The sequence below is a fragment of the Dermochelys coriacea genome, chromosome 2, assembly GCF_009764565.3.
Source record: "Dermochelys coriacea isolate rDerCor1 chromosome 2, rDerCor1.pri.v4, whole genome shotgun sequence".
Taxonomy (NCBI): domain Eukaryota; kingdom Metazoa; phylum Chordata; order Testudines; family Dermochelyidae; genus Dermochelys; species Dermochelys coriacea.
The window spans coordinates 204,795,639-204,820,438 of NC_050069.1; the positions used below are offsets into that span (position 1 = coordinate 204,795,639).

At 38.6% G+C, this 24,800-nt stretch overlaps 1 protein-coding gene across 3 annotated transcripts in view; it reads right to left on the reverse strand.

Moving 5' to 3' along the window:
• PLCL2 (phospholipase C like 2) overlaps nucleotides 1–24,800 on the reverse strand; it is a 175,773-nt gene that overhangs the window by 18,313 nt on the left and 132,660 nt on the right. For all 3 annotated transcript variants that reach the window (XM_038392111.2, XM_038392112.2, XM_038392115.2), the window contains exon 5: nucleotides 16,664–16,739. In XM_038392111.2, the coding sequence (XP_038248039.1) occupies nucleotides 16,664–16,739 (76 nt within the window). The remainder of the gene's footprint in view (nucleotides 1–16,663; nucleotides 16,740–24,800) is intronic.

The window sequence follows — 24,800 nt, forward strand, 5'->3', positions numbered from 1 at the left end:
CTGCAAAGTGGGGCAGCCAGCAGCTTCTGCTCCCTGGCACCCAGCCCTGAAGGCAGTGCAGAAGTAAGAGTGGCAATACTGCGATTCCCCTAAAATAACCTTGCAAACCGTCCCCTCGCAAATCTCTTTTGGGTCAGGACCCCCAATTTGAGAAATGCTGGTCTCCCCTGTGAAATCTGTATAGTATAGGGTAAAAGCACACAAAAGACCAGATTTCATGGTGGGAGACCAGATTTCACGGTCCGTAACGTGTTTTTCATAGCCGTGAATTTGATAAGGCCCTAAGAATAGATAATCTGAGGGTTTAAAAATATAACTTCTGATTCTCTTCTGGATTTTTTGCTTGAAGAACCATGGCTATGGGTCTTCCGTGGCAGAAAGTCAGTCTGTGGGAGCTGCTGTAGTTTAAGTATCAGATAACCCCCTATTCCATCAAGGAATTAAGGGCTGGCCAACACAGCCCAAATATGGTGACAGGTTTCAGAGCTGTAGCTGTGTTAGTCTGTATCAGCAAAAAAAACAAGGAGTACTTGTGGCACCTTAGAGACTAACAAATGTATTTGGGTATAAGCTTTTGTGGGCTAAAACCCACTTCATAGGATGCATGCAGTAGAAAATACAGTAGCAAAATATATATACACGGAGAACATGAAAAAATGGGTGTTGCCATACCAACTGTAACAAGACCAATCAATTAAGGTGGGTGATTATCAGCAGGAGAAAAAAAACTTTTGTAGTGATAATCAGGATGGCCCATTTCCAACAGTTGACAAGAAGGTATGAGTAACAGTAGGGGAAAAAAAATTAGCATGGGGAAATAGTTTTTACTTTGTTTAATGACCCATCCACTCCCAGTCTTTATTCAAGCCTAATTTAATGGTGCCCAGTTTGCAAATTAATTCCAATTCCAAAATTGTATTTTTAAATGATAAAACATACAAGGCAAATTGAATGATAACTGGCTGGTAGGAATTTTGAGCCATCAATTGTCAGAATAATTCATGGTTTAGAATTTAGGTTCACTTTCTGAAGCCTAAGCTGTAATAATTACAGTAACGGCTAACAATTCTTATCAGCTAGAAACAACTTATCAGGCAGAAGTAGAAGCCTGTAGAGTTATTAATTTGCAAATGAGACACCACACATTATTTATTATTTTGCTGTTGCTTAATGTACCTAGAGCAGCAGACAAAATAGATTTTTTGTGCTGTCCAGTATATTAGGTATGTCAGCTGAGAAGTGCCAATGTTCCATCCTCAGAATAACCACTTCCATTTTGGGATATTTGTACCAGGTATAATAATTTACATCAGTGATGAGCATCAACCGAGGGTGCGTGTGCTGCCCCAATGGGTATCACTAACGGAAAAATTTCCAGTGAGTACGTGTCAGGCACGTGTACACAAAGAGCAGGCTTCACATGTGCAATCACTCAGAGAAGAAGTAGGCTAGTATTTGATTTTAGACATGACACATTTAACACTGCAAACATTTAGACTGAGATTTTTCAAAGCTGCCTAAGGAATTTGGATACCCAATTTCCACTGAAAATAATGGGAGCTGAGCATCAAAATCCTTTCAGTGGCTTTGAAAGTTTCAGCCTTAAAGTTTAATGCAGCAGTACAGCATTGTTTGCAGTGAATTAAAATAATAATAATTGTATGAAATAAAACTTACAATTCGCAATCTTACTTACATGGAAAGCAAAACTCAAAGTTGGCAATGAATAAAATAAACAAATTATGTTTGGAATGATGGCTTTCTTCTCCACTTCAAAATCAATAGTATTGATTAATGTAGTGATAGAGTTTTCTGCTCCAGTTGGTGATTCATGATCTTTTCTCTCTCCTCAAATCTCTAGAATGAATACAGCAAAACTCTTCCTCAAAACAGATTATTTTGTATGGTCAAAAGAACTTGAAACTGGATTTTCTTTAAGCAACCAACTCCAGCAAAATGCCAAGCACCAGCGATAAAGAAGGCTAAGTGAAATTTTTATTCATGTGGCAAATAACTTGGAGGGATTCTACTGGAAAAAGCATCATTTATAGAAGAGGCTTTTCAGATTACATCATTCTCATCACTGTAAACTCACTTCTCATAGTTTAAAAGCTTTTCCACGGGTATGTGAACTAAATAGGAAGCTATCAAATCACCTATAGTTTTATAAATTAAAAAATTAGTTTGATCATCATTAATTTTAAAGGTTTCAGAGTAGCAGCCATGTTAGTCTGTATTTGCAAAAAGAAAAGGAGTACTTGTGGCACCAAGGTGCCACAAGTACTCCTTTTCTTTTTATTAATTTTAAAAATTGTCCAAATCACATAACTAATAGGATGAAATTTTAAAAGCAAATGAATGTTAACTGGCCCACAAACTGCTTCAGATAAAACTGCACTCTAATGAAATGTACAACATAAAGATTAAAGTCATAAAGGTACAAAAAATTAATTGCCTCAGGGCTTCCTGTTTCTCACAACAGACAGATGGATGCCTAGAGATCAAACACCACAAGACTTTATTACAATGTCATACTTTATTAATAACAAATATTATTCATTAATGATACAGAGAAGGCAGAAGTTTTCAATAAATCTCTCTTCTTTGCATTTGGAAAGAAGCTGGATAACGTAGTCACATCTTACAGTGGCAGTGAAATATTCCTATTCCAACAGTAGCTAAGGAGGATGTTAAACAGTAACTAAACATTAAACAGGAACTAAAATTAAATATTTTTAATCTGCAGAATCAGATAACCTCTACCCAAGAATTTTTAAAAGAATTGCAAAGGAGCTCTCTAAATCATTGATGTTGCTATTTAACAACATCTTTAAAGAGGTTCCAGAGGATTGGAAGAAAGCTAATGGTGTGCCAATATTTTTAAAAGTTAAATGGGACACCCTGGGTAACTGCAGGCTGGATAGGTGACATTGATCCAAGGAAAAATAATGGAAAAACTGATACAGGAAGAAATCATAATGAAGTAATAGACATTGGCATAATTAATGCCAATCAATATAGTTTTATGGAAAATAGGTCTTGTCAAACAAACTGGATACATTTTTTAACGAGATTACCAGTTTGGTTGATAAAGGTAACTGTGTTGCCATAACATCCTTAGATTTCTGTAACACACTGGATTTAGTACCATAAAACATTCACATTAAAAAATAAGCACTATACCCAGTAGTATATATGGAATACTATATATGGAGTAGTATATATGGAATACTATACCCAGCTCTGATGTCCATACTTCAAAAAGGGTTTTGAGAAATTGGCAAGGGTTCAGAAAGAGCTACAAGAATGATCCAAGCTCAGGAAAACCTCCCTTATCGTGAGAAGCTTATGAAGCTCAATCTGTTAAATTTATCCAAGAACAGATTAGGTGGTGATGTGATCACCGTCTGGAAGAACCTACAAGGAAGGAACATTTCTAATAACAGAGGTTCTTTAATTTAGCAGACAAGGCCATAAAAAGTTCCAACAGCTGGAAGTTGAGCTAGACAAATTATCACTAGAAATAATAGGAGTACTTGTGCCACCTTAGAGATTAACAAATTTATTTGAGCATAAGCTAAAACCCACAAATTTATCTGAGCATAAGCTTTCGTGGGCTAAAACCCACTAACAAATTTATTTGAGCATAAGCTAAAACCCACAAATTTATTTGAGCATAAGCTTTCGTGGGCTAAAACCCACTTCATTGGATGAAGTGGGTTTTAGCCCACGAAAGCTTATGCTCAAATAAATTTGTGGGTTTTAGCTTATGCTCAAATAAATTTGTTAATCCCTAAGGTGCCACAAGTACTCCTGTTCTTTTTGCGGATACAGACTAATACGGCTGCTACTCTGAAATCTGTCACTAGAAATAAGCAACACGTTTTTCAAAATGAGGATAATTAACCATTGGAACAATTTACCTGCATCACTTTAAATCAAGATTAAATATCTTTCTAAAGTATTTGCTATAGCTCAAACCGAAGTTATGGGCTTGATACAGGAATTACTGGAGAGGTTCTATGGCCTATGTTAAGTAGGAGATTAAACTAAATAATCAATAATGGGTCTATTTGGTATTAAAATCTATGGGTGAGCTCCAGCCTCTGTATGCTAGATGAACAGAGTCGGAGCTGTGTAAAATAAGCTCTAAAAGCCTGAGTTCTGGCTGGGAGAAAATTCTGTTGTTTCAGCCTGTCTTTGGAGGACCCCCTTCCTAGCCCTGAAATAGGGATATTGGGGGTTGGGAGAAGCATGTAGGGGCAGAGCCACAGCACATGGTACTGTGGAGACTGCAGGTACTACTGCAGTCCATATGGAAGATCCAGGAGGCTGCTGTAAATTGGACAAACCTCGGGTGGCCTGTCTAAATCACACTTGGTCCCTATCCAACCACAACATGGATTGGGAGGGTGCAAAAGTGGCTTAAAGTCACTTTAGCCCATCTTACCCCATGCTACGACTCTTACAGGTGCAGCACAGAATCTCACCCTATGAAACTACAAACAGTAAGGATCAATCCTGCACTATCAGGGAGATGAATAAAATTAATTAACTAGTTTTTAAACCTTTTCTCACCTCTGCAAGTTGAAACTTAACAACCGAATAACAGAAAATAAATGTAAACACTTTTGTGGCTGGGTATAAGACCATCCATGATTCACATTACTTCATACTCCACCTGAAAGGTAGTGTGTGGTACATAAAAATCTTGTTTACCCTATCTCACTGTGAGCAATCCCCCAGTAAATCTGGTGTTGGCATGCACCACCAATCCATGCTAAAATAAGCAAGGAGGCACATTTTGATACTAGTGTGCTGGAGAAGATCCATGGACTGGGCAAGAGGGTAGCAGAAAACTGAAGAAACTACATGCCCCTTTCTGGCTCTTATAACTGCACCTCCTTATTTAAATTACAGACTTGAGAGCTATGCCTGGTGGGACTGCTGTGGAAACTAGATTTACACTACTCCTCTCTAACAAGCCTGACAGACAATCATCAATTTCACCTTTAAGCATCAGGTGTTTTTTCATTCTGTCTTCGCTATAGATACATGCGCATTCACATCCACAAATCAATTTTCAGAGTAGCAGCCGTGTTAGTCTGTATTCGCAAAAAGAAAAGGAGTACTTGTGGCACCTTAGAGACTAACAAATTTATTAGAGCATAAGCTTTCGTGAGCTACAGCTCCGATGAAGTGAGCTGTAGCTCACGAAAGCTTATGCTCTAATAAATTTGTTAGTCTCTAAGGTGCCACAAGTACTCCTTTTCTTTTTACAAATCAATTTGAATCTTACAAACCTGGGAAGCTGGAGTAAACAAACACCTCAAAATCAAAAGAATTCTCTCAATTAGTCAAAACCTGTATCATTTAATTTAATTCTAAAATCTCAATAAAAAGAGTTATCTAGTTAACCTTTCTCTTCCATAAAGATTATCTCAAAGTTTTTATGTATAAGCGATCTATATAAATGCTGCATATTATATTGTTGGAAATTAATATACAAAAACTGATTAGGGGTGAAATCCTCAGTGCCTGTAAGTTAGTATAGCTCTGCCAAAGTAAATGGATCGGTGCTGATTTAAAGTAGCTGAAGATCTCTGTCAAGAACTTTAAACTTTCAAAGAATAATAAAAGATAATGGATAGGGAATGGGAACCAAAGCAATATTGCCTTACAGTATAACCTCAGGGTTACAAGCATCTTGTGGATGGAGGTTGTTTGTAACTCTGAAGTGTTTGTAACACAGAACCAAAACAATATGGTGGTTCTTTAAAAAGTGTACAACTGAACATTGACTTAATACAGTTTTGAAACTTTACTATGCAGAAGAAAAATGCTGCTTTTCCTTTTTTTTTTTTAAAAAAAAGTAGTTTACATTTAACACAGTGCTGTACTGTATTTGTCCTTTTTTTTTTTTGGTGTCTCTGCTGCTGCCTGATTGCGTACTTCCGCTTTCAAATGTGGTGTGTGGTTGACCGGTCAGTTCGTAACTCTGATGTTTGTAACTCTGAGGTTCTACTGTACTATATGTCTTCATTATTTAGCACAAATAAAATTCCTAAAAAAAGAAAACGAGTACTTGTGGCACCTTACAGACTAACAAATTTATTTGAGCATAAGCTTTCATGAGCTACATAAAATTCCTGTAATGATACAGATATTTTATTCAGAAAATCACAACTATGTTCAGCTGAAAGCAATGTGTTGACTTTTAGAAAACCAACAGAGCCATCGGGATTTTGTTGAAACTTAAAAATAATAAGGAAAACATCCAGCTTACCAAAAAGTTTATACCTTTCAATTTTTGCTTTCATAAAGTATAAGACAGGTACAAAAACACCACTATGGGATAAATCAGAACAAGAGCAAAACTCTAGCTTATAAAAATGCATTGTTAACCAAAATGAGCAAAATGATTATACTTACTTCAGAATAAGTTTTGAATTTTAACAGATACACAAGAATCTTATTATTGTCTTAAACCAGGAATGGGTTTAATTAAGAGAACAAGTCCAGTTACAAGATTTTCCTACTGAGCTTGTTAATGACAATATAAATGTCCTGTATGTTCACAGCTTGTGAGGATGAGGATTTATTCTTATTTTAGCAACTCTCTTCTTGTTCTTCAAGCCATAGAACAAAAGAGCATAGCATGATAATAGTGCAATTTCCTTTTACTTATAAAGACACTAATTATAAAAGTGTATAAGCTTTTACTCAGAGTTAATACGCTATTCCATGAAGCAATTCATTCTTAACAAAAATCCAAAAAGTTGACAGTTCCAGAATCCAGAAAACGGGACAAAATCCTGATGCAACAAGCATCTGCTGAAAGAAGGAAATTAATACAGTTGTAGACGAAATCTTTGGACATGCCCACTATGTAAAGATTTGGATCAGCTCATCTATTTTAAGATGTACGTCAGTGGGACTCTGCAGGGGTGAAGCTATCCAAGATAGCAGATCCTATTTCCTATTTCACAATCAGGAAATAAGCCTATTGTGTTGTACTGTAGGATACTTATTTAAATAACACCAAAGTCTCACTTCAATATTTATAGAATCATAGAAATATAGGGCTGGAAGAGACTGAGAGGTCATCAAGTCCAGCCCCTTGCGCTGTAAACCAAGACAGTCTTTGACAGGTATTTGTCCAACTTGTTCTTAAAAAGTCCCAAAATGAGGATTCCACAGTCTCCCGTGGATGCCTATTCCAGACCTTCACTAGCTGTATAGTTAGGAGGTTTTTCTTAATATTTCATCTAAATCTCCCTTGCTGCCGATTAAGCCCATTACTTCTTGTCCTACATCAGTGGACACAGAGAACAACCGATCACCACTCTCTTTATAACAGCCTTTAACATATTTGCAATTGTTATCAGGTCCCACCTCAGACTTCCTTTCTCAAGACTAAATGTACAGTTTTTTTAATCTTTCCTCATAGGTCTGATTTTCTAAATATTTTATCATTTTTGTTGCTCTTCTCTGGACTCTCTCCAATTTGTCCACATCTTTCTGGCTATGTCTATGCTGCACACCACCGGCAGCAGTGTATGTGGGTATGTGTAGCTACACGTCACAGTGAAAAGCAGGCTGTGTCCATGCTGCAGTGTGTAGCAACGTCGGTGAAAGGCTTGGCAGTGGGGAGGTAGCAAGGAAAGAATTGACAGCCGGGAGCTGCCAGAGACTGTTCTCATTGCTTCCCTGCCAGAGTCTTTCACTGTGATGGGGGAAAGCTCTGGCAGCTCCCAGCTGTCAAGCCTTTCCTCACTGCCAAGCTGGGAGCTGCTGGAGCCTTGCCCCACTGCTGGAGCCTTTCACTGTGGCGAGGAAAGATCTCAGCAATGGGGAAAGAGTGGGACACTACCCTGCTAAAAAGGCACTGCTTGGGTGAATAGAGAGCTGTGTACGGTACATACCCCCAGGGCTCAGGCACGTCCTTGCTCTACTTGCCTCTAAGCATTGCCTTACAGTCTCCACTGCTATTTATACCTATGCTACAGAAGCATGCAATGTACTCTACACATCGACGAAAGCAGTGTGCAGTGTAGTCATACCCAAAGTGTCGCACCCAGAACTGGGGACAGTACTCCAGCTGAGGCCTTACCAGTACCAAGTACAGCAGGGCAATTACCTCCTGTGTTTTATTTATGACTTCTGTTAATACACCCCTTAATATTAGTCTTTTTTACAACTTCATTGCACTGTTGACTCATATTCAACTTGTGATCCACTATGACCCCCCCAGATCTCTTTCAACACTATGCCAGTTATTCCCCATTTTGTAGTTGTACATTTGATTTTTCCTTCCTATATGAAGTATTTTCCACTTGTTTTTATTTAATTTCATCTCGTTGATTTTAGATTTCTCTAATTTGTCAAGGTTGTTTTGAATTCTAATCCTGTCTTCCTAAATGCTTGCAACCTCTCCCTGTTTGGTGTCATCCACAAATTTTATAAGCACACTCTCCACTCCACTATCCAAGTCATTACTGAAAATACGGAATAGTTCTGTACCCAGGATTGGTTCTTTTCAGGATCCACTGTATATGTCTTCAGTTGACAGCAAACCATTGATAACCACTCTTGTTTTTTTCCCACCAAATGCATCCGATGAAGTGAGCTGTAGCTCACGAAAGCTTATGCTCTAATAAATTTGTTAGTCTCTAAGGTGCCACAAGTACTCCTTTTCTTTTTGTGAATACAGACTAATACGGCTACTACTCTGAAACCTGTCACTCTTTGAGTAGGCTCTTTGAACCAGCTGTGCACCCACCTTATAGTAATTTCATCAAGACTACATTTTACTAGTTTGCTTATAAGAATGCATATGAGACTGTGTCAAGAGAATTACTAAAAACAAGATATATCATGACTACTGCTTCCCCCATCCACTAGACCAGGGGTTCTCAAACTTCACTGCACTGCGACCCCCTCCTGACAACACAAATTACTACAAGACCCCAGGAGGGAGACCAAAGCCTAAGCCTGCCCAAGCCCGGCCACCCCCGGTGCAGGGAAGCCAAAGCCAAAGTCTGAGCCCCTCCACCCTAGGCAGGAGGGGGCCAAAGCTGATGCCCAATAGCTTCAGCCCCAGTCAGTGGGCCTATAACCTGAGCCCTGCTGTCCAGGACGGAAGCCTTTGGGCTTTGGATTCAGTCCTGGGCCCCAACAAGTCTAAGGCAGCACTGGTGACCCCATTAAAATGGGGTTGCAACCCACTTTGGGGTCCTGACCCACAGTTTGAGAACTGCTGCACTAGACCGTTAAGCCTGTCAAAGAAGGAAATTAAGGAGGTTTGGTATGATTTGTTCTTGACAAATCCATGCTAGCTATTCCTTACAATCTTATTATCCTCTAGATGTTTACAAATGAATGGTTTAATAATTGTTCCAGTATCTTTCCAGGTATCAAAGTTGGGCTGACTGATCTACAATTTCTTGGGTCCTTTTTGTTCCCCTTTTAAAAGTGGTACATTTGATCTCAACCATCCCCTATCAGTTCTCAAAGATAATTGCTAATGTTTCCATGATTGCTTCACCTAGTTCCTTAACACCCTAAAATGAATTTCATTAGGTCCTGATGACTTGAAGACAGCTAACTCATAAAAAAAAACTTTAACCTATCCTTTCCTTATTTTGGCTTGTGTTCCTTCCCCCTTCTTATTAATATTAATTGTGTTGAGTATCTGGTCACCCTAAACCAATTTAGTGCCAGTATTACTAACCTCAGATTACTGGGATTCCTCAGCAACAAGGAAGTCTTGGACATAATTAAATTTTATGAATAGTTGCCTGTTTTATTGAGAATGGCTAGATACAGATTGATCTGTAGGGCAAGTACTCTAACAATGCGGTCAGTAGTGAACTATTCAGTTACATGAACCTTGTTTCAAGTTGCTAAAAGACAGCTAAAATGCAGTAAATACTTTCCTAAGAAACTGCTGTAGTTATCACAGACATACTACTGGATCACCAAGGGAATGGGAAGTCATAGGTACATGAGATGATAAATGGGAGGGAAGGTAGTATACAAGGAAGTCTCTCTGTTAAGATGTGGTCCATGCTTTGCAACGGTTTGGGAACACCCACTGTAGGGAAATGAATGGGTTTCTCACATAGAGAAACACATGAATAAGCTTTTGCAATAATTTATTATAGTTTTTAAAAAAAATACATGATTATTCCCCAATTGAACCCTTCCATCCCGAATTACTTTTCTGCTCATTAAAAAGGCTTTTCCACAGGACAGCACTATAGGAGTGTCACTTTTTTCCCCTGCCAAACTGCCAGGTATAGCTAATAGAAAATCCTGTATCTTCTGAAATGGTGTCTCTGTTAAGTGATTACTAACAGGAAGAAAGAAAAAGCTCCATCTAGTCTGAAGGCATAGTGAATCCTCTTTGCACACTATTTCTTTGTACCTATTAAATAAAAATATTTATATAATTTAGTCAGTTAGGTGGCAAAATTTAATGTATTTACTACCAGCTCAACTTTTTAATAAAGAGTTATTTCACCTTTTTCCATTTAAAGAAAAAGTTGCCCACAGAGGCACATGTTAATTATTGCTTGTAATAAAATATTGCTGCATTTTGGTTTTCCAGTTTTCCCCATCCAGATGAGAAATGAATTGGAGAGGTGCAAGGTTCCCCTCAAAGTTTCCAGTGCTTGTTCAAAACATCTTGCCCCATACAGAACCAGCAGGAGGTTCAGTTCCTGCAGCCTAATACCCATGGAAACTGAGGGATCCACTGGAGGCCACATCCCATGTAGAGGCTCTAAAGGGGGGTGCATGGCACAAGTAGGCTCTACTGCAAAATTAGTGCCTTAAAGTACGTCTTTGTGCCCAGTAACTCTAGAAAAATATATAGCCTATGTGAAATCATCAGTCTACTGCTCTTAAATCTGTTCCTCTTACTTTGATATTTTAGGGTAAATAGTGCACATTCATTTTATCAAAAAGTGTTTTTTAAAAATAATAATTTAAAGTGATAGGACAAACAGCATATTATCTCACGGGGTCATAGGACTACTCCTTCAGACAACATACACCATGTGTTCCAATGTGATAAAGCAGAAAATATTTCTTTTGTACAAAGTATACAAGATCAATGACCACCATTTTTTGAATACTGGTACCCTTGGCGAGTCAAAGATCCTTGTAGTACATTTTGTATTTTTACATCACATAAGTAGTTTGAGACCTGGTGACTGGTATGCAGGACTTAATTCCCAAGAATTTACTTTCTGTATCACTGGCTTCTTCAGAGGATGAAGAGAAATAATCACTCCTTTTCAGAACAAAGTGTGGAAACAGAAAAACTGCATTAAGCCAGTCATCTGCAGAAAAGTTAATATTACTTAATAAATGTGTATATTGATTGTTTATACAGTATTAGGACAGATTATAGTAAATCTACAGTCTGGGTGAGTAGTAAATTTGTAAGATATGAAAAATGCCTGTTTCATGAAAATTTGAAATTCCACGATTTTAACTATGTGCATATCACAAGGTTTTCTATAAAACTCTTGGCTCAACTATTATTAAAGTCTGAAAACAGGTCTGGGCATAATTAACATGAATTTAAAAACATACATGGATTGTGTGTGGCATCTATTTTTATTTACCAAGAGAGTCCTATATGTTCACAGAAAACGGCAATTCCATTGGGAAAAAACACTACATTCTTATATAAATTGACTACTGTAGTCAAAGATTGACTACTGTAGCTCTATGCTTTTTGAAATGCTCAGCATTAACCATCTTACACTACAGCAGCACAATTACACTTGCAGTTAACAGCCTGTCAGCATTCTCTTACTAAACTCAGTGAATGAAGTAACAATGTATTATGACCAAGGCACTGAACCAATGGGTTTGTTATCTCCTCCTGCACTCATTGTGCATTTATTTCCACAGGAGAAGTTACCTGCCGAACCTAGTATTAGGGAAGTATTAGGGATGCTTTGATTAAAAATATAAAAGGAAACTTCCCCAATTCTTCTCTTTTTTACAATTAAAAATCCCCCAAACAACCAAACACCAGATTCCTCCTGTAATTTGGAGTCAGGACTATATTTTGTGTGTACAATATAGATTGTCTCATGGAATACCTGCTCTCAGTTATACAGACTAATCCCCATTTGTATTTACATAACTTACCTCTAACAACCACAGCAAATAATTACACAGAAGAGTAATATTAAGACAGCATGTATTTTTAGCAACTTTTAATGGTGTTTAGTAACTGGAAACACACCGGAGAGCTGTACCTAGTGATCCACCACTTTTCTGTGAACCACTCCTGGTCCACAGACTATAATTTGAGAACCTGTGCAGGAGCTTTAGCATAAAGTATATAACACTTTTAGTGCCTGTCATCATTGGTTTGGATCATGCAAAGTCACTGTTTTCCCCAAATAAGTGATACTAATCTGGTAACACTGTTTAAGATTTCCATTTTACTGTTCTTAAAAGTTCTGAAGGCATAAGTAAACCAAAACTGAAAAAAATGTCAATTGTAAAAGATGTTAGCAGAATGGATAATGAAAAATGCAGCTTACCCATAGATGCTACAATAGAAGAAACTGCTAAGCTTGTATAATGAATTGATTATACTGAACCTAAAAATAATCTTCCTCTTGCTGAATTCAGAGACTAATATTGTTACATTTGACTTTGGAGGATTAAAACTCTATGGCAAGAAACACTATTATCTTTTGTAAGGAAAAAAATGCTTATGTCGTTTTGGTCATACTTCGAGGGGTTTTATGGTGCTCGATCTTGCCTACAGATGTAGTCAATGGGAAGTGTTCTATAATTTGCACTTCCTTGACTAATTTTTCTTATGCTAACTGTAAATATAAACACAAAAGATAAAGACACTTGACCCTATACTTGGATAAGTTGGAAAGGCTGCATAGGAATGTGACACTACTTGTGGAATGGGAAGACTGTCTTTATAGGCATCTGTAACAGGTGCTTATACTTTGGGTAATATGAACTCCATTGATTACACTGTCATTCTAAAGCAAATAAACTATTCTGATACCTATGACAGTTTCTGAAAAAAATCAGATTCTGTGCTTTACTTCATGGGTGGCTTCAAACCACTTTTATACTGCCCAGATCCTGGGTCAGGTGGCAGCTGGTGTAGTCCTAGCATAAATTAGATCAAGCCCTTGACCCCCCTTCTTTGCCACAATCTCATAGTTTTCACCACTACAGAGATTCCCCCTCCCAGCCCTGGCCCTACTCTCTATGCCAGAGATTGCAAGGGAGTCAGCATAGGGAATTCTCCCCCACCTAGTTGCAGCACCTTCATGGACCCTATATGGTGCCAGAATAGCATACGAGGGCAGGGGCCAGGATTATTTTAAGTAAGATTAATTAAGCATAAAATGCATACTAACAGTATAAATGGAAAAGAACATTGTTGAAAGTATGTCTTTTGCTTGTACATAAGGTGAAGTTAAGATATGTGCAAAGCAGGACAAATTCAATTTTTTTGTTGGTACAGATTGGAGTAAATTATTACTTCTATTGATGAATTCTGGTGTTTATTGATCATTCTTGAAATAGAGACGATACAGCTTGTGTTCTACAGCCAGAGATCTGCTTATCCACTGAGCTTTGGCACCAGCTGATCCAGGAAGGCCTGAACAGTTCTCATTTTCTTTACTTCATGTTTAGTAAGCAACCCACCAAATCACAGGTGACTGGTAACTGCTGATAGTAGGGGGACACAATGGCAGCCCCCATCCCCGCCACCATAGCAACAGTCAACTTCCTCGTGACTGCCAAGGCACCCTGCAGCAACATCCTCTTGGCCCCCCCACCCACAGCGCCCTGGATGGCCTTAGAAAAAATGGGGCCATAGGCAAACTTGTATTTTGGCATCCTGTCCTCCCCTAGCCCCCCCCCATCCCTTCCCATTGGCCCTCGCCCTGCTGCCTCCCCAGGCTCTCCACCCATCCCCTCATCCCCTCTGGCCCCTGCTTCCTCTCCCAGCCCACCACAGATCCCCGCCATTACCTGCTGCCTCCCATCCCCCCAGGCCCGTACGGCCTCCCCCAAACCCTCACTGCCTCCCCCACACCCCCATCCATTGCCCCAGGCCCACACTGCCTTCTTGGGCTCCCCACCCCACCTGTAGCACCCCCAGTACCCACTGCCTCCCCCCCCCATTGCCCCGACTCCCCAAGCTCCCTTCTGCACACCCCAGGCAGGCTAGTCCAGACATGTACTCGAGCAGGTAACTGAGGCAGCCAGCGAGGAAGGGATGGGACTCAACAGGCTTCCCCGCGCCCTCTCTGGCAGACAGCTGTGCTGCTAGCCTGGTCTCGCTTCCCTGCTCTGGGTGCCTTTCCCAGGCATGTCCCTTCAGCTGTGCTCAGCCCAACTCTCACCCTGGCAGAAATCTCGGAGGGCATGTAACTCTGTGTCACCTATGCATCAACCTTCTCAACAAAGCTTATTTTCAAGGCATCATCACCACTGGCAAAGCTGCCTACATCCCTAACCTTCTTCTCAATTTCCCAGCAATTTACTTTGAAACAAATCGTGGTTGATCCTGTAAACATATGGAAAATGGTGGGGGAAGAAGACGAAACAAGGAGCGTTCCCCAGGCTTGTGCTTTTGCACAGTGGCAAACTATGCTGTGTCTCAGAGTAAAGCCACTATTCCATGTTAGACCTGCCAGCGGCACTAGCTTCCTTAGCAGGAGTGAGGTGAAAGTGGGGCAATGGTCTTGACCCTGCCCTATCTCCTGCACTCATCAGCATAGGTAGTTAGGTGCAGAAAAGAATGCACACTGTACCTCTCCAAAGCGTAGTGCTGATGCAGGGCATTATTCTATTTAATGTTCACCTTTCCCATTAATGTGTCTGTTTTTCCTCCCTTTTTAACTAACATTTAAGGGACTGACTTTGTAAACATTTTCTTCAGGATCTCCCTCATTTTATTTTCTCTGATTAGATTTACACTACATAGTACTGGCAGTGGTGCAGAGTGTACAAATAGCTACAACCCGCAGCAAAAAGCAGGCTGAGTCCACACTGCTGTGCGAAGTTACAGGTAAAATGCTCTGGCAGAAGGGAGGCAGAGGGAAAAGGCATCAGCAGCTTCCCACTCTAGCTTGCCATGCTTTAACTCACCACATAGACCAGGCCTAAGTTCTCTCCAGCAGTTCTTCATATCAAACAATCGCAGGACTTATTTACACTGGACACAATCATATCAACTTTTCAGACCAGCCATTTGCTACATTTAAATGAATTGTCACACTAATACAGTACAGTACATGATTCAAACATGAAGGGGTTTTTTTTTTATCCAATACTTCTAACTCTTCTGTCAATACAGATTAATCACATTAGTGCAACAGCACAACATAATTTCCATAGATATGCTCTACACCCAGGTGTATACCCAGGTGTATGTACCCCAGACTTCCAACATGACATGACTGTTAAAAACATTAACATTTCTGTAAGTTAAGTATTATTATTCTCAGTTTGCAGATGTGGAAGCTGTCCAAGGTCACCGAGGAAATAATTGTCAGATCTGGGATTGGAATTTAAGGCTTCTTACCTAAGCGTAACATAGAACCTCCTCCTATATAAATGTAATGCTTTCAAACTGTCAAGGACCAGCTATGGCATAATTCCAACAGCAGCAAAATACAGAGCACATTGGAGCAATTTGTCTACTTGGAAGTAAAATAAAAGTAAAGTAAAATAAAATAAAACAATGCAATGAGAATATATAACCTGCAGTTTATGTGATATATATATGTAAAATTTAAAACTCCATTAAATTTTCATTTTCTAGTGGAATCTATTCACTTTAATTCTCTACTCAGTCAACATATTCTAGGTGTTTCTTTTCAGAAGGATGCAGGATGCTAACTGATCAAATGACCACCAGCTAAACTAATTTATGGCATTTTGTGGCAATTCACTTGATGTTCCTGGGCTTCATCTAACCCAAATGAACCATATGATATCTGAGTAAAACTGCAAATTGAAAATGATGAGACATGAATCACTGATACAGGTGTTATTGAAAAAATATGCCTCCCTAATCTCTCATATCTCCTCAACACACAAAAGTCTAATGATGCATATTTTATATTTTCCACAGTTTAATGAACAATTAAGAAAACACAATGTTTTAACCACTCTGGCATTAAAGTACTTTCTAGAAAGTAGCATCTGTTTAGACCCACATTGTGCACATTATACCCTGCCCCTACATCAGCATGTTGAGCAACACCTCTGGCATACACTTAAAACGCATGGCCTTGAATGTATGTAGGAATAGCGCAGTATCTCTCATTCATAAATATATTATGTGTATTTTCTAAACTTTATCTTTGCTTCATTAAAATAGAATGTGTCAGTAGGCTACTGTCCAATCATAAAATTTAAATGATTTCCAAAATTCAGTTGGAACGCCATAGACCCCACTGTCCATTATGAAATCAGTATTAAGAAGGTCCATTTTTACTGCTTTCGTGCCTGCATGAATTCAAGTAATTTTGTTTTGTGTATTAGTAGAATAAATGAACCAATCCATGTTTTGTAAAAAATGAAAATATAGGAGAAATGCCTTACTGTATTTTAATTTTTCAAAAAGAGAGCCTGCACTTACCAGCCTTCTGACACTGTACTATCTTCTCATATACACTATTTGCATTTTCAATCAGAGTCTTGATGGTCTGAATCATCTGCAGAGAAAATATCAGATTAAACTGTTCAAACATATATTTATAAAACTGTCTTACAATATTACTCGTTATTGGTACAGCTGTATCTTTGAAAGATATGTGCTTAAACTCTGGACTATTTAGTTTTGAAGCCACAAATATTATTTCAACACCTATTATTAGTTTTTGCATAACTTTGTTTTCCTTGTTGGTACAAGGAACAGGAGCAGAGGGATGCTCCAAATTTAACATGAAGGAAGGAGAAATGTGGTTCTGGTGGTTTGGGATTTGTGAAGAGGTTAACAAAACACATTGTGGTTTACCATTAGCCCACTGTTTGTCAAAGGAAAGGGGAAATATATTCCTATTTACCAGCTAATTCACATTCTATAGTTTGGTCAAGACAACCTGGATACTGTTTCCTCCTCCTCACCCTGACATTCAGGATGACAACCAATCACCATCCAATATTTTCTGTTCTCTGTGTACTCTCCCTCTGCTTTTCCAGACTGGTTCCTTATAATTGCCTTTTTGTGGTTTGATCTGTAGAGAGAAAACATCCTATAGAGGAAGAACAAGAGACTCAAGGCCAAACTAGAAGAGGGAGTTGGAAGTTGAAGGAGCAGAAAGAAAGGGAACCACTGACTTCTTCACCCAGCTCTTTCCAGACAGAGTTTCTTATGGAAGCCCTACTCTAAGCAGTGAGGGCCAGATTTGCAAAGGTATGTAAGCACCTAACTCCCACAGAAATCAGTGGGAGTTAGGCACCTAAATACTTTAACAAATTTGGTGCTCTGTAATCAGGGGTGCATCCATAGTCGCCTGCACTTCCAGTCAATAGTGCCTGGGGAAGGGTATAAGGAATGCTAGGCAGCAGCTTTGCTGCAAAGCTTGTTCACTGCTGTCTCTGCTCCAGCAGATAGCAATTGTTTTAGTGATTCAGGTTCTACGTTTTACCTGCTGCTAATGCATATTTACGTGGAATTTTCTTTCTCCTGAGAGAACGTTCCCTGTGCTGAACAGGCATCTGCATAAGCTCTACAGCAAAAAAAAAAAAAAAAACCAAACAAACCCACTTTAAGGTAACCCACCCAGGGAAGAGTTACTTCAACAGGCACAGTTGAGGAGGGGTTCCTTCACCCACTTTTTATTTTAAAGTGTTTTCAGTTTGAGAGAAGCTGAGGCCTTCTTTTGCATGTTGCTTTGAGCAAAGGATGAATCAAACTGGAGAAAAAGAGGAGAAAGCCTTAGATTCTGGGTCACAACAGGTGATCTTCTTGCCTTTCACAGTGAGTGAGGAGGAAGAACCTGATGTCCGCATTGACATAGACCATACCACAGAAACTTAACTTGTAATTTAACTTTTACTTCCAGTGAAACAGAAAGCTGGGCTAGACAAACTAAAGATTATTATTTGAAAGTAATTCTGGCCTTTCTTCTAGGACTACAAGGTTACAAGATACATATGTTAAAATACAAATAAATATGCAGCAGCTCAGATCTCATGTTTAAGGCAAAACTAAATAGAACATGAACCACAACTGTAGAGTTCTGTTCTAGAGTCTGGAAGCCATTATTTCAGATTGGGTTATTCATTTTATACAACTAATTCTCCCATTCCTAGTTACCTATACTTAATTTTGAAAAATCAAATTGTCTTGATTTCTGATTAGATTCCAGAAGTCCTTTAAAAAGAAAAGAAATAAAATGCATATCACATCATTAAATGAGGAAAAAATTCGCATCTACCTTAATTAAGCTGCATTTGAAATATTAGTGCTGATCTATTCCCCTGTTGGACTATTTATTGTATATAAACAACTTACATTTGGCACCCACAGAGGCAAAAGTTGCTGGATGAATAAAATTAAACTGATTACGAGATAATTAAGTACTGTATACTGAAGATGCTAACATTTTAAAGAGAGTCATACTTTAAGATTAGAAAGCTGTAACACCCCAAATATTGTATGTCATCCCAAACAGCCTTTCTGAGAATCACTGCAAGCTGTTTATTCCCAATTTGTCCTGAGAAAGCTGTAAGAGTATTTTGTTTCATGGTGTTCATCACTAGTGATATGTTTTCAGCAACAGTTAGAAATTACAATTTATCTGCTCTATAGATGTCCTTGAAAGACAAGGAATTTGCCAGTTGTTTCAACATGCATGTCATGAAGTGTGTGTTTGTTTGCTTCTGTAATGGGCTTGAACACTAGGAACCAAGACACAGTTGATTTAAATCACAAATAGCCTTGCAATTGTGATTTAACATGTTATTTTACTAACTAGCTGAAACAAGACTGCACCGCTCCCTGTGAGGAGAATCCTGTTGATTTGAAAAATGAAAATTATCTTGGAAATGATTCCCTGAGAATGTGTGGACACGGTTTTAATCAGGATGCCAATACACAACAACAAGTGACAATCTAACTTACAGCTGTACAGTCCAATTAAAAGCACATATGGGTTTTTTCCTAAAGAACATTTTAATGTGAACAGAATAGGGCAAGTGTTCAGATAGGAGCAGTTTGAGTTAATAGGATGATCACTCATAAAAACCTGCCAGTTGCCTTAGATAATGGTTTAAATAACTTACATAAATATTTATTGAATTCCAGGTATTCTGTGTAGTATATAAGAGGAAGTAAAAGGGAATACTGCAGTTACAAAAGTTACCATATCTACTTATGTAAGGCAAAATAGATAAGTTTTTAAGTTTAAGTTTTTAAGACAAGAGATGTCATGTAACTAAAAATCCATTCATCTCTTCGAAAATCTACCTCAATGTAAGACAAACAGCAACATAGTTTTGTACTGACAACAAATCCTACATTCTAAACTTCTCAGCCATCAGTGTTTAGTATCAAATGGTTTTTAACTCCTCATTATGGTCATCTTCCCATCTTTAGCAATGTTCGCCACCCCAATGCCCACATGACTCATGCTCGAGACATTACAAAACTCACCCACTAATGACTATCTTCCTTGCTTAATTTTTTATCCATGTCACCCTGTCTTTGAATCCTTACACTAGCTCCCACTGCATCAAGGTCAAGTTTCTTGTCACTGTCTTCTATATAACTCCATAACGCTACCCTTATTTTGTTCCCCTTTCCTCCCTCTATACAACGTTTGTCTGCTTCTCCTACAACTGTCTCTATACTGTCTTCATACCAGATCCAATGCAGAGAACCCCTTCCTGAGCTCATCAGCAACACACTACCTTGCAGTGTTCAAATCCCTCTGAAGAGACACATCTGCCCTGATGCTTACAGGAAACTTGATGACTGGCAACAGCAAGCTTAAGGAGAAAAACAGCATCATTTTAATGTAGCATTGTATTACCAAGACATGGCCAATCACTATCTCATCACTCTACTTTGATATGGCGCCTTTTGACTAATTTTAGACTGAGAGTCTTTGGAAGAAGGACTGAGCCCAATGTTGCTCCCATTTATTTTAGTAGGAGTTATGGCCCCCAATACTGTTCTCACTGATAACAGTGGAAAATGCCAAAGCTCCCTATGGGTAATAACTAGTAAAAAGATTCCCTCTTGACAAATTTTAAAAAAAATCAACCTACAATTGTATGTGTTGCTGCCTATAATACCGGCACAGCAAAGATAGCTAAAATGTGGACTTATCTTGCATGGATGGTTTTCAAACTTTTAAGCTCTCCTGTTTTCAACAATTCTTTCACTTTAGAATCCCTTTTGTGACAGAGCTCAAAAATGCAACAGACTGTAATTATGTTACAAAAGAGAGAAATTGTGTTGCCCATTCAAAATGTTTTGTTCTGGAACAGCTTTGAGAAATATTGGTGTTGTAATATATTAGCTTACTGCCATAATTTATATTTAAGCAACATTACTATCATAATACCTACATCACTTTAATTCTAGCCCAAACTCAGCTATGTCTTACACTCAGAAAATCTGTGTTCTGCTTCCCTTCAAGAACAAATGTATATATGCAGATCAGACTCTCTGATATTTAGAAACAGCGTAATAATCTCTTTCAAGAAAAGTGGGGAACAAGTCTCAGAAGCATGATAAAACTGCTCCTTAGACTTGGAGGCAATGAAATGATGTCAAGGAGTCAGAGAAGAGAGCAAGTCAAAGATAAATAGAAATTCTTAAATCAATATGTTCTTTTTATTTATATACTGTATCAGCAACGTAGATGAGGTAAATTAGTTTAATTTCACAGCTGGAAGGGAATTTAACAAAATAGTTGCATTAATACTCATGTATCATGGAGAGGTAAAAGTTGCAATCAGATTCTATTACAAAGCCCTATTTAAAATACTTTGCAACTTTGACTTGAAAAATTAGATTGGCCTGAAAACTGCCAGATCTTTCAGTAAATGTATTCACAAAGCATGAAGAAAACTTGTGAAACTGCTTTTGTAGGTCATTAAAAATTATTCTGATATGAAATTGACTTTAGTTTAAAATATCTCCTTCGAGGGCAACGATGGCTTGTTTCTAGTCTTCAGCCTTCTTTGAAAACACATGCACTGGCTATAGTTAAAGAAAACCTAATATAATTAAGCAAAGTTGTTAATTTTTGCTATGGATAGGTTAAGTGTCAATTCTGCTCCCATTTATTTCAGTGGGAGTTATGGGACCAATCCTGTTCTCACTGACATCAACAGAAGTTTTTAACTGAGTTCAGTAGGGGCAGGTTCAGGCACAAAACTGTGCAAATATGTTGCTCCCTTTCATTTGCCTACATTTTAGAAAGAACATAGGGTCAGTTCATTAGGTTAATTCAGACAACAGCTAATTTAATGAGCTGAGGACCAACAATACTGTCTCTTGCTTGAGCAGACAGAAGTGGAAAAAGTGGGTAGATGTAGAAATGACACATGAGCTCCAGTCTGGCCAACCGTTTCATGTTGGAAGGTTGAGTCTGCTATGAGACTCAGACATTCCAAAACAACAATTTTTTTATAGCTTCTGTTCTGAGTCAAACCTTGGTCATAACGTTCTCTAACAATTGTTTGACTGACTGGTTCTGGTTAACATGCTACAGAAGTAACTAAGGTAAAACATGTCTAGGAGAAAACCTGGATATACCAAAACTAACCATTATTTCCAAACATTGCTAGGGTACAAGACGGGAAGCAAGCACTGAACTCAGAGGCAGTCTTCCTTCCCGCCCCAAACAGAGAGCTGAACATTCCAGTCATTTTCCTCTCCTGTCATCTTCTTCCATCAGAGTATATTGCAACAGAAATCTCACATGGACAAGAATTAGAACATTTTTCAGAATGAATAAGCACTGCATCACAGGATCATTATGAAAGGGATGTTACTGCAAAGTTCTCACACACAGCAAGCTTCACTCAAGTGTTCCCAGAAGATGCTAGATTTGAATGTGATAGGTCCAGTCTGAGAAGCAATTATGGGATGGTTGTGTGGCAGTACTGACATTCTCAACATGGATTTCAGCTGCTATGAAACAATGGCCGCATATTGCTAGCAAGATGTTAACAGAATAAAAATACAGGGGCCAGTCCTTCAACCTTCAATGGGAGTAGGATCAAACCCCTACCAATGATTTTGGGAATAGTACATAACACTTCCAGAATAAGATATCTTAAGAAAGACTCATGTCATCTTTTTTTTTTAAACTACTACTCCCCTGCGCTCCTCAGTGTATACACACTCATCCCTTCAGTAAAGTGCAGTACATGTATATGCTTCCAGACTGATCTGATGTACCAAATTATTTTGTATCCAAGCCAAAATGACGACTTCATTAAAATATAAGGTCAGGACTGTGAAATATTATTTATCTCAAGAAAGTTTTAATGAAGAATATCACAGGCTATGCAAGGTGGATAAAAATCAATGATTTTATAAGGAGAAATCCTGATTTTTTATTTAAATGGATTGTTTTATTTTTTTCTTTAAATTACAAGAAGTTTTTCTTTTTAAAAATAGACCAGTTTAAAATGAAATCCAAATTTAATACAAACTATGTTAAGGGACGGCCCTAAATTTATTATAATCTCTTAAACAGTTAAATAAAACAAATATGTTGAAGACTGCTTTTCTATATAAAGAAAGTTAAAGGATGCTTTTCTATATGAAGAAAGAATAAGGAGAAAAACATCTAACTTTTGAGATCAAGCACAATAGGTCATGTACTGTGTTAAGGGCTTATCATGTGGGGGACCAGGGGCTGTGCTACTGGGTGCAAAAGTCATCACAGGCGTTGAGACTTAGCCTCTGACTCCAGGAGACATTATCATTTATCATTAGAATCATCCACTGAGCCCACCTGGGTTGTTAGTTCTTCTGTTTTTCTGGGGGTAGGATGGGGATTGGGCAGAGGAGTTATGTAACAAGGGAGAAGGACCTGTGTGTGCAACCAGCAAGGAGCAACACTGATGTCCAAGCAGCACACTCTGGGAAGAAGGGGAAATATTCTTCAGAGTGCAGCCTCTAGTATTGTCAACGACTGGGAACTGGAAAAAAACTGTCTTAGGTGCAGGTCAAAAATAACACCCTATCTGGGAATATTTTAAAGAAAGTCCTGTACTTCTAAGTAAAAAAAAAAAACATGCACCAAATGTGAAGAATGGAACAAATGTGAATAATAAAGAGATACAAGGCCTGGCTATCAGAATGAAACAACATTATGAAAAATGCTCATCAGAAAGCAATGACTTTGAAGATGATGATATGGACATGTCTGAATTATCTGGGTCAACCAGTTAGTAAATGTATTATGAACCAATCTTAAGGACTGCTTACCATGTATTGCCATGCTAGTAAATGATTACTTAAATTATTGTCATAAATTTGTGTTTGGGATGGATTACTCTTACTTATGAATTTCAAAACATTTCGGTTCAAAATATAATTGGTATTTTAGTTTCTTGTGGGAGGATTTATGAATTAATTTTTTTCTGTTACTACTGGACTTCTGAAATGATTTTTTAATTGCTAAATATAATCAAAATATCTTAAGTGAAGATTTCCTGTTTAAAGAAATTTAATTTGGCATTTAAGAATTTTAACATTAAAAAAAATCAAACTGTTCACCATGTTGCTAGAAATAAGGATTTAAAAAGATTTAGATAATTCTAAAAATAATAATTTTCCCTGTAAAACTGGGTTTGAAATAAATTACCAGTATATCATTTTGTAACTCTCCTCACTCAGGGGAACCTTGGGGATGTGACTTAGTGGTTAGGACTATGGCCCATGACTGGCAGAGAAGTGTTGGTAGGAGAGCCTGGGCACTCCCACTCCACCAGGCTCCAACCCATGGCCCTTTGGGGCTAACAGTGATCTGGAAACCAAGGCTGTCCCTGGCCCACTTCCTATCTTTCTCCTGGCCGTGGGCCAGCTCAGTCCAAGGCTTTCCTCTGCTGGCATAGTCCATACCATGGAAGTAAAAACGGATTACCAATGTACAAGGTCCATATGAGGGGGAGAGGGGAATGCTTCACTCTCTAATTGTTTCTGGGGTGGGCCCTCCCTTTCTCTCAGGGAGGGCCCTTTGGGGCAGTTATCCTAGAGATTTCGGCCTTCCCTCTGCTCTGTGCTGCTGGAACCACAGGTTTCAAGTCTGCTCTCTTCCAGATCTGCTACCTAATGAGATATTTCCATGTCTTTTAATTCCTCTACCAGAAGGAGCATTTGTTGCAGATGTGGTGGGGCGGCACTGACTGGGCCCAAAATAATTCTTTAACCCCTTGTTGCCCTGTGTGTACACTCTATCACACACACTCCCCCTCAAAATGGAGCCAGGGTACCTGGGGCCATCAGATTGCGCCGCCCATTCTGGTGGGCTTTGCTGGTCTGATGCTGAATTTGGAATGCACAGGGATGGAGGGACACATACCAACACATAAGAGGTTTGTGTTCTTCATGGTATTTAACCATCTTAAAGGTGTATAGTCAGTGACAAGCTTGAATGAGTTTCCCAGGAGATAATATTGGAGTGACTCCACAGCTCATTTTACTGCCAGGTCCTCTTTCTCTATGATAGAGTAGGCCCATTCTCGTGGAAACAGTCTATGGCTCAAATAGAGCTTGGTGTGTTCCTCCCCCTTTATTTCCT